The following is an 11,691-nucleotide window of genomic DNA, read 5'->3' on the forward strand; positions in this document are numbered from 1 at the left end:
CAAAATTGGATGTGAAATACCTGAACGTATAAGATGTCTGCATATTGAATTATATTTACGAATGATCGATGATAAATATGCAAAGGTTTTGACTAGTTTATGATATTGACATCACTGTTGTAATAATATTTCAGTAATACATAAATTTTTCTAGCTAAAATATTATACGTTTTTACATACACGAGCGAGTCGGAGAAGTTGAGAGTGAGATATATAAACACTACAAGATGATGACAAGGGAACGTCATCATCTCAAAATAAATAATTATCTTTTATCATAAATTTGTGTATGAAGCCTTCGGTTATTGATGTAGATATCAAAATCGAGGAAAGGACAGTGGTCATTAGTAGTATTAGTTTTATTCAAAATAAATTCAACAGGATAAATTTCTTTAGTGTACATACTGAAGACGTCATTATTTAGAGCCGATATATCATCCAAATAACTTAAAGTATTGTTAAATGTTTGTTTAAAACGTTGTTTCGCAGGGTCTATGCTGAATTTAGTTATAAGCTGTAACTGAGAGCAATACAACATCAGGTCCGCAATAGGTGGTGCACAGTTAGTCCCCATTGGAATTCCAATAACTTGACGATATGCGAAATTTCCAAAGCAAATACAAATGTTATGAAGGCAAATTTCAAGCGCAGATTAAGTATCAAAGGATGTCAACTTGACAACATGTCAAATGTGATGCTACTAAAAAAATGACATAAACGAGTTTGAATTTTTTAATGCCCATTTTTACTTAATAATTCAAAATTTTGTGACTATGATGAACGTATCTCTCCCATCAAACTAGACAGTAGAGAAAAAGGATACAATAGATAAAGTTAAGTCGGCTTCATATCTTGAATTACATCTAGAAATTGGCAATGAGGGTCTGTTGCAAACAAAACTTTACGACAAAAGAGATGATTACAGCTTTCCAATTGTGAACTTTCCATTTATATGTAGCAACATTCCAGGAGCACCTACATACGGAGTATGTTTCTCCCAATTGAAACGATATTCCCGTGCTTGCGTTTCCTATCATGATTTTCTTGATAGAGGGATGCTGCTCACATGGAAGCTATGAAACCAAGAGTTCCAAATGGTGTAGTTGAAATCATTCCATCGTGAATTTTACGGACGCAATCATGAGTTGGTTGATTGTCATGGAATAACCGTTTCACAAATGATATCGGTTATGTTCCTTACGTCGTAACTACAATCCCCTTTCCTTTCATGAATTGACTTGCCAAATGAGACTGTTTACGGATTTGTTATAACATGAGTAACAACAAGTGTGTCATGGGTGGATCAGGATCTGCTTACCCTTCCGGAGCACCACAGATAAACTCTAGCTTTTGGTGGGATAAGTGTTGATTATTCTTTAGTTTTCTATGTCGTGTCATGATAACTATTGTTTGTCTGTTTTTCAGTTTATTTTCGATTTATGAGTGTGACTGTCCCTCTTGTTTCTTTCGTTCCTCTTTTAGTTAGGTGTGTGATTTCTTTATTAAATATTGATATGAGGTAAAGTGTTAGAAAATCTAAACTTTGAACAGATTAATAAAGGCAACAGTAGTATACCACTGTTCAAAACTCATAAATCTTTGGACAAAAATCAAAATCGGAGAAAGAAACTAAAACCGAGGGAAATGCATTAAATATAAGAGGAAAACAACGACATAACACTAAAATGTAACACACACAGAAACAGACCAAGCATCTGACAAAATCCCACAAGAATAACAAATAAAAATCAATAATCTATGGATGCAATTAATCAAGTACTTCCAACGGTTTTTTTACACTCTAAAAGTGATTAATTTCACTATTTTCAAAGGCCATATTTAAGAAATTTATTATGAAGTTTTTAATTATACCTAGTGTGCTTGTAGGTAGAATAGACTATTTAGTAGTGGAACAATGACTGGAAAAAGAAATAAATCTATATATGTAAGGTGTTTTGTGTAGCTTCGAAAGCCAGTACATAGTTGGGACTTTCATTATATTTGGTTCTGCTTGAAAAGAAGTAGCTAAAAGTTTATGTTTGTTACAGATGTCTGAAAATGAAGTCAAAGGGAATATATGTATTCATAATTGCGCAATTAACCATGAATCCTTCACGATATTAGGTAAAATACAACAATTGGCACGAAAACGTTTATCAAAGGATGATAACTTCATTTCGGTCAAATGGTAGCTTTGGTCATACAGACGTAAACAGATATTGGTAATGTCTTGATCAACATGTACAGTTTGGTTGTGTCAAAGTATTTTTCATATAAAAAGTTACAAAGAGATGACAAGAGAAAAAAAAAGTCTTAAATAACTCCTATGTTGTCTAATTGAATGACTTTAAACTCACCATGTAATCTATGCATTTACGTCAAACATTGTTCTAATTACTTGTCTGGATTTTACCTCTATTTGGTATAGGTTCGTGTTTCCATTGATATTCTTTTATATTTTAAATTATTATGATATTGTTAAACACTAAAGAGGCATATCCTGCTGTAATGCGTATCCCTCAAAGTTTGATTTTACCGTTATTGCTATTGTTTTACTGATAGGTGGTGCTTTTTATTCACGTTTCGTCTCGTTCTATGGGTATTAGTTGTGAATTCATTTGTTGAACACTGAAAGTAAGCACAAAGGAAATTAACTCCAATAAGAATTTTTAAGAAGATTTTGAAATATGAAAAAAAAATGTGTAGATCTCGATTTTGTTAACTACTTGGTGTGGCTGTTTAAAGTGGTTATCTATGTATCTATTATATATGTATAATCGTCATTATAGGGCATCATGTATCACGCTGCTCAGTTTCAAAATAAATAACTTTCAATAAATTAGTATATATATTGATAGGAAATTGATTGAGGAATCAAAAAAGCAAACAAAAAAAAAAAGGTATCAATGTGCTTGTTTTCGAGATATCAGTCATTCGAATTTTTGCGGGAAAATGTTCTCTTTTGATTTTTCTTTGCTTTATCATTGACCACTTAAAGTTCTCAAAACTATTAGAAATAAATAATATTTAATCAGACTTTTACAAAAGGCTTATAATTATACGCGTAAAAGATGTCTAAAAAGAAAAAGGGCAAATTTGATAAAACTAGGGAATTTCTAAAACTGACAAAATTCCAAAACATGACATTGAAAACTGTTTTGTATAAACATATGTATTCTACTAATGATTCACAGTGCTAGCAATATAAACTTTGCGTAAATAAAAAGGTTTGATTGTGATTTTGAAATGAAAAACAGTAATTAAAGTGGTCTATCTTTGCTTCGGGTTTTTAAATGCCTGTGCTGTGAAGAAATTCTTGTGTCAAAACTGATAAAATATATGCCTCTTATTCCTTGAAATTGATGTTAATAATGATATTGATTCAGGTCATATGTGTTGTTGTCATCGTAACTTTGGATGTTTTTTTAGTTATTTTGATTTGCCATATTTAAATTTCAGACAAGGCTAATTGCTTGTTTATATAATCTGCATTGTAATTGCAGTTGTATTATTTTGGGTCTTGTTTTGACATTAAGAGGACGATCAATGCTCGAAAGTAAGAGCAAGTACGTAAATGTTGATTTGGTTAAATCAAATGTTAATTAACATAATTCTTAGTCTTTACAAAAACAAATGGCATTTTATCTACTGAGCATTTTGTTTACATTTTGTGTATAAGATGGCCAGAAAAATACGTTTGACCACTGCCAACAATTCCAGAAGATTGAGTCCATATATTCTTGACGAAAACACTATCGCCAGATTCAAGTGTAAATGATGCACCGATCGTAAGAGAATTGAAATTCAACGCAACGGATACTGCCATTTCTTCAGTGTTTCGAAATAATCCTAGGTGCAAATATCCACTATGACTTTGTCTTGCCGATGCTGTGAATTGATATAGACCCTTGGATGGAGCAGTAAAAATCCCTGTTGCACTATTGTACGCACTCCCAATATTTTCTATAATTTTTTCAAACTTGACAGTGGCTTTACCCGCAATAGAACCATAGTCTGGAGTAATAAGACGTGCTAGGAATGTCACTATCAACGGATCTGAAAGTATAGATAATATGCAGTGTTTTTAAATGACATTTGAAAAGGTCAAAATTAACGTACATGTATCGAGTAAATAACTAGTCTTAGACGGAAATGCACTCAATATTGTAAAAACTATAACTACTAAAAACTTAAGAGGCGTTAGTTGTCAATAGAAATACATTTATCGAAATACTTTCAGACCATTAATCATTGTATTTAGAACAGTTTCAGAGAGAAAGATCGTTATGAAGTTACGTATCGAATATGTAATGTGTTTGTTAACATACAATCTAAAACAATCTTTTCTAGAAAAAGGTATAAACCCAAATCAATGATACTTAGGAAAAGGTGAATCTATGGAAAGGTTCAATTGGGTTCGCAATAATTGCTATTTATTATTCCATACTATGTACATCCAAACCAGATCCAATTAAACGATCATTGAGCCTCACTGCAAACATTTTTATGCACTTATATATTGAAGATATATTGATGTGTTTGTTTTTTTTTTAAATTTTAGACTGACAAGAAACTCTGGAAAGTTTTAAATTTCGCAAAGTTTGACTAGATTTGGGTTGACAAGACTCGAACATATATCGATTATTCAAATTTTCAATATATTATAAATGTGTATGAAGAGGTTGACAAAACCACGAAATCTAATATCTTTGAAAATGAAAGTTTTCTTCAATCCACGAAAATTGATATTCACGAAAATAAATGAATTCACAATAGTTAAGCCCATTTCTTCCTTTCGTTACACTCCTCATTCAATATTCTGCATGTAAACTCCTTACGGCCCGAATATGCTTTTATCTCAAATCAAAATCAATATTAACTAGAACATTCATCATTGATAGAAGCAATACTAGAACATGAATATCTTATTAATGATTTAAAATTTTTAATGTTTTATGATGGGAAGACCAGAAAATATCTTCCTCTTGTTTGGCAAATGGTTTGAATAAGAAAAAAGATTGATAAAATTTCGAAAAAGAGACAATGAGAACAGATGACATAAACAAATTATTCATACCACATTCGGACATTTTAACTGTATCCGGTTACTTAAGAAATTAGAGAAAACTGGAATTTTTCATCTTTTTTCCTCCAGCCCTGCGTATTAAAACTGGTGACTACATGGCTGACATTACATTCCTTCAGTATGTCATGTCAGCCATGTAGATGTGAGAAAAAAAAAGAACTTGAGAAGGCCAATCGCCGAAACGTCTCAAAAACTGTTTTATTGATACAAGAATATACAGTATGTTCCATATTGGAATTTTGAAAACAAATAATCAAATATTCTTTATTCTTTAGATTCCAAGTTACGATCAATTTCATTGTCCAAGCTACAATACTGTATCCCTGTGACATGCTTTCTCAGTATCTTAGAAAATCAATCAACTGAATGTATACATGTCTTATAATATCAATCGTTTCAAATTGATGAACAAATTTATTTTAATATACTGTTTTGTTGTTATTTTCTATCCTTTGTAGTTCCTTTCTGAACATTCCATAATCTTAGGATTTGAATTTTTGCACGGAAGTATAGAACGAATAGTTAGGATAAAAAATAAAATACACATAATCTGATATTTTGTATACAAATACTATACGCTTGGTTATATCTTATTTAGAAACATTGATTTTAGCCAGAAAAAGATTTACTTCCACCCACAAATTCTTTCTAAAAGGAGCCTGTTATAAAGAAATGCTGGTTTTAATCTTCTACTTAAATTGCATTTATTATCCCAAGAAATATTCTATTTAAATTGTTACTGCTTTGGAGGAAGACTATACTTAACTAGTATTGTATACCTATTTTGTCATTTTTGCCGATTATATCTGTTTGTTTTGTTTACGCATCGTATTAAATAAAATGGATTTTATGCGTCTTTAATTCAAAGGAGAGGTTTAGCTTGCTATAAAACGAGATTTAATTTACCATTTTGTACATAAACAAATGCCTATAATAGGTCAGGAATATAACAGGTGCTATCCATCGGTTTGATGTCTATTAGCTATACATTTTACATTTGATATGGAACGTGCCGCTTTGAATTTGAAATTGATATTTATCAAACCGTATAGCACCAATTGGCCGATAAAAGAGGTATAAAAGCTGTTTAATATAGCACACTTAGTATTCCAAATGATCCGTGACATGACGGTATACAGATTAGATGTTTGATAAAGCATATAATAGAACTACTTATACTAACCTGTTTCTGGAACTGTTGGACTAGTTTCCAAGGTTTTCGCAGAACCTGAAAAGAAATTGTTTTGTAATGTGTTAGCATGGTTTTCATAACTGCACTGTAATGTCTGAGTCTTATTTGTTTCGATCTTTACCCAAAACGTATTCGTTTTTCCTTAAGCTATTACAAGCTAATCAGAAACTCAATTCGTAAGCAAACCGCATCAGTTAATGAAGTTGCGATGGGTATAATAATATAGATCATCCTATTGTCAGTTAATCCGCCATTTCTTTGATGTCAAATTGGAATGTTAGTACTTTTTGATGTATTTAAGATGAATTTATCAAGTCACCGTTAACACAGATAAAGTCTAGAATAGGAGGGGTCATTGTTTTCGGCAGAGGGATTATTAAGAATAAATCATATATTCCTTACTGTTGCAACAACGGCTATATCTTTTTAACGTACAGTTTAAATATTTCATGCGTATAAAGGTCGTAAAACAAATCATTATTTTATAATACAGAACTGCAAAGAACGTAGGCGTAGATGAGAGCCAGAAATTTGATAAGAATTCTTAAGCAAATAAACAAAATACAAATTTAATTCATAAATACCAAACTTACCGAACAGTATATACAATGTACAAAGAAATGAAATAAAGCTACGGTGTCCCGTCATGTTGTAAATGCTATGTTTAAGTGCATGAATAATCTATTATATAATATATATACAATAATGTCCACCTTCAATGGTTCGCCAAAGTTCACGATACTAACGAATCGAAAGCAAGTCTGAACAACAGGGAGCGACGTACTATGATTTTGTAAAAGAACATGTGTAGATATGATGTTAAGTATCTTATAAAAGTTCATAAGAGTGCTTATCATAAGGCTTAAAGCTTTCGCAATTCAAAATTGCTTAAATATTTTATCAACTTAAATTTATCTCTACCAGCAAATCAACAGCTAATACAATTTCCAAAGATATTTAAAAATAAAATTACTAGTATGAATCAAGAATCATGTTATACAATGATAAACTTAGTTCTGAATGTGCCAATCAAATTATATACATATAATGGATTATAAAGTAATTTCTAAGGTACGTTGCATTCAATAAAGTTGTCTGCTAAATTGTAAAGTTATTGTCAGGTGTAAAGTGGTCATATCTTTCCTTTTTAAATGTGTTGTATGTTTCCAAGAAACCGACACCACTTTGATTAACAAATATTTGTTTGAAATTACTGTGAACCAACTTATTTTTGCGACCGATTTATTTTCGCAACTTTTACGAGAAGAAATATTACACGAATTTAAATCGTGGCGGATATGTATAACTTGGATCTTTCCTTATTCAACTACCTTAAGTACATAGGAAAATTGCGAAATTAAATCGTCGCGAAGTTGACTAAGTTAACTTTAAAAATTCAAGAACACATATTTTAGAATATAGATATATTTCTCTTAGTCTTTAGAAAACTTTTAGAACGACAAACTCTGTAATATTAAGAGATCATTTTGATTCTAAAATAAACTTCGTGAAAGTTTAAATTGAAAGGGTACTTTATCATAGCAATTTTTACATAAATTTAATTTCACCTTATAGATGAGGATTCAAGTCTGAAGACAGACTTCATTTGACAGCTGTTAATGTGTAAATGTGTAAATATAAACCCTTTAATACAAATATATCTGTCCAAATAAGGTTGAAAGTTCACCACTTTATTGAATTATAATCCTTATGATTTTGCCAACTATTCAACCTAGGTCGATGTCACTGTTGGTTGACGTTTTGTCCCCGAGGGTATCACCAGCTAAGTAGTCATTACCGCGGTGCTGACATGAATATCAATAATATAGTCATTTTAGAAAATTTCCTGTTGACAAACATTTATTTGTTTGTAATACTAGCACTAAGGATTTTCTTATCCCAGGAACAGATTACCTAAGCCGTTTTAGACAATGTTAGACACAACATTTTGGAATTTTGCTCTTGAATATATCAATTATATGGTAATTTTAGTAAATTTCCTGTTGACAGAACTTAAAATTTATTTTAATACTAAGAATTTCCTATTCTAGGAACAGATTACCTTAGACGTATTAGGCACAACCTTTTGGAATTTCGGGTCTTCAGTGCTCTACAACTTGGTACTTGTTTGGCTATATAACTATTGAGATCTGAGCGTCACTGATGAGTCTTATGTAGACAATACGCGTATCTGGCGTACTAAATTATAATCATGGTACCTTTGACAACTAAATATTCGCCTTATTACTCTTAATGGAGCAAACGTGAATTGTTTATCATCTTGACAAATCTACAAAAAAGATCAACGTGTCAGATTCTTTATCTACTCATTAAAGGGGTTGATGGTCTGATATACCCTTTTCTACTCTACATAGCGAGGTGTCACGGACAAGAAGTTCCTTCATAGTATAAGTTCTAAAGGAAAAAATATTCTGGAATATTATTTCTACAGGAATAAATATATCAGTTTATGTTCCTAACGGAATAAATGGTATAGAATATGTGTTCCAACAGGAAAAGATATTATGACAATGTGTATAACAAAGTTTCCATTGGAACTTTTGTTAGGTGGAACAAATATACGTCGACAGATGATCTCTTGGGCTGGTATGGTCTTTGGAGGGAGAAAAACTGAAAGTGGCAGACAACTTAAAAGTAAAAGAGAAACTGTAAAAATAAAAACTGATGAGTGGATCAATATATTCTAATCTTTGCACATGGCGAACAAATGCAGCCACTTTTTACGGAAATTTTCAACTTGCATGAAATATTTAATGATGATACTTTCTTTTGTTAGATAATATAGTTATATTTGAACTACTATATTATTGGCAAGTGTAAAGTTTTCACTCTCAAATGTTTCAAAAAAATAGACAAGAATCAAAGGAACTTTCAAACTCATAAGTTCCTAAGTATAAAATAGACATGGTTAAAAAAGATCAACAGACGAATACGTTGTGGCTTCTGTGGTCGGGTTTTTGTCTCTTTGACGCATTCCCTATTTCCGTTCTCAATTTTGAATACTGTATTTTTTATTTAAATTTTCTGTTGTGTTAAAGAATTTGCCATTCAGCAATATTTAAAACACTACGAAACATTTAGTTATTTTCTAAAGTATATGTTGTTGTCTTTTGAAGTTTTAATAAAATTAACGGTACCAATTTTCTTGCACCAGATGCGCATTTCGACAATACATGTCTCTTCAGTGATGTTCGTGGCCAAAATACTTGAAATCCAAAGCTTATATAAAAGATGAAGAGCTATAATCCAAAAGGTCCAAAAAGTAAAGCCAAATCCGCGAAAGGAATCAGAGCTTTGCATGAGGGAGATACATTCCTTAATTTATAATAATTTCTAATATTTTGTAACAGCAAATTTTAATAACACAAAAAATCCGTATTTTCATGCCAGTACAGGAGTACTGGCTACTGGGCTGGTGATACCCTCGGGGACTAATAGTCCACCAGCAGAGGCATCGACCCAGTGGTAGTAATAAAATTAACGGTACCAATTTTTTTGCACCAGATGCGCATTTCGACAATACATAAAGGTTATTATATCTCATAGCATCACATATTAAGAAAATGTATCTCTTTTTATGTCAACTTGACGTCTAGAAATATAGAAATAAAATATTTAAAGACAAAGTATGAAAACAATAAATATGACAATAATATAACCTTTCAAAAATTAATATATAACCTTTAAAATGAAATAAAATTAAAACAAAAGTAAACAAGAAATACTAAATCCCGAGGAAAATTCATAACTGAAGTCCCTAATCAAATGGCAAAATCAAATGATTAAACACATCAAACGAATTGATAACCATTTGATGTATGGTTTAAAATACGTGTTTATAATTTGAATGACAGATACTCTATTACACTTGCTCTATACTAGCAACCATTCACTTCTTTTTGAAACTGTTTTGTCTTTTAATTAACTTTTAGTAATGAAATCAGACTTCAAGTTGGTAAAATATTTAAACAACTGGTTTTATGAAACGTCAAAGTCTTTAGGAAAGCACTGTAATGAACTTTTATAAGAGAACAAACATGATCACTAGACATGTTCCGATACGTAGTTGTATAGAACTTCACTACATATTACATAATAGATAAACCATGCACTTATTACTATTATTCACAGTCACCATGAAGGGACGCCAAAGATTTATTTCCTGTTCATACGCATTGTAAAAAATCTAGGATCTCATCTACATCTACATACTTTGCCATACTAGTACGTAGTAGGAACGAAATCCTAAATGTGCATAGATTACTCAAACTGCAATATTCGCAGGTGCAAAAGAGACAATAACCCGTCCAAAGGGCAATAAAAACAATACAAACGATGCCCACCAATGGATCATCAACACAACGAGATTATCCCGCACCCAAAAGCGTGCTTTCGCGATCTCCAAAACGAAAAAGGGTTTTATTTCAAGGAACTAAAATAAAAAATCATACAACACTAACAAAGGTCAGAAGCTCCTGTCTTGGGACAGGAACAAACATGCAGCGGGGTAAAACACGTTTTGTGATATTTCAACCCACCCCTATACCTTCAACCAATGTAGAAAACATACACACAGCAATACCTACCATAAAACGCAGCTAGATGATGATCGAGTTCGATTTTAGAAAAGTGAACGAAAGAAACTACGCAAAATGAAAATCAATAACAACCTCTCCCGTAAGTGTCTAGTATCATATTATAAAAATTATGAGAAAAACGTAACCCGTATCATGCAAACAACTAGTTTTATGAAAAACATATTTTTACTTTCGATGCAAAGACAATATGAGTGAATCAATATTAGAACCAAAATATGCCATCTTTAATGACCTGACATCTGTCTCATTACTATATCTCTTCCTAATTAGTCTGTTTAAAGGTGTGGTGAGCTTTTTAGGTGAAATCCGACAGTTGCGTGCTTTGTGAGTAATATTACCATAAAAGATTAGTTGTGAATTGCATTAAAGTATAAGATGTCTGCATGTTGAGTTATATTTACGAATGATGTTCTTGTACCTATGATAACATTTAGTATATGTTTTAAATAGTTTGTGATATCGAAAACTCAGGTTTAATTTTTTTTTCAGAAATACATAGAATTTTTTCATTAAAATCAAATACGTTGCGAATCTTACAAGTTAATATATATAAATACCATAAGATGGTGACAACTGACAAGGGAACGTCATCATCTAAACTTGGATAATTTACAATAGGAAATAAAAATCATTTCTTTTTCATAAATTTTTGTATTAAGCTTCTCGTTAAAAGATATAGATATCACGATCTAGGACAGGGCAGGGCTATGTATCATAGCAGGTCCAATTGACATAGTTCGTTTGTTTTTTGTTACCTACAAATTACCTAAATAGTTTGAACATATATATTCGCA

General features: G+C 31.3%; 1 protein-coding gene across 1 annotated transcript; it reads right to left on the reverse strand.

The window, feature by feature from the left end:
- Positions 1-3,620: 3,620 nt before the first annotated feature.
- On the reverse strand, positions 3,621-6,947 carry LOC134701954 (complement C1q-like protein 4). The gene is made up of 3 exons (XM_063563068.1): positions 6,872-6,947; positions 6,270-6,314; positions 3,621-4,056 (listed from the first exon to the last, which is right to left on the reverse strand). Exons 1-3 carry the CDS (start codon positions 6,924-6,926, stop codon positions 3,662-3,664), a joined length of 495 nt encoding a protein of 164 aa, XP_063419138.1. The 5' UTR covers positions 6,927-6,947; the 3' UTR covers positions 3,621-3,661.
- Between the last annotated feature and the right edge of the window lie 4,744 nt (positions 6,948-11,691).

This window comes from Mytilus trossulus, unplaced genomic scaffold (assembly GCF_036588685.1).
Source record: "Mytilus trossulus isolate FHL-02 unplaced genomic scaffold, PNRI_Mtr1.1.1.hap1 h1tg000373l__unscaffolded, whole genome shotgun sequence".
Lineage (NCBI taxonomy): Eukaryota > Metazoa > Mollusca > Bivalvia > Mytilida > Mytilidae > Mytilus > Mytilus trossulus.

Coding starts and splice junctions, on each gene's coding strand:
- LOC134701954 (XM_063563068.1), bottom strand. CDS start 6,926: ATGACGGGACACCGTAGCTTTATTTCATTTCTTTGTACATTGTATATA. Junction 6,315..6,871: donor TACATTGTATATACTGTTCG/GTAAGTTTGGTA, acceptor ATTTCTTTTCAG/GTTCTGCGAAAACCTTGGAA. Junction 4,057..6,269: donor TCCAACAGTTCCAGAAACAG/GTTAGTATAAGT, acceptor CTATACTTTCAG/ATCCGTTGATAGTGACATTC.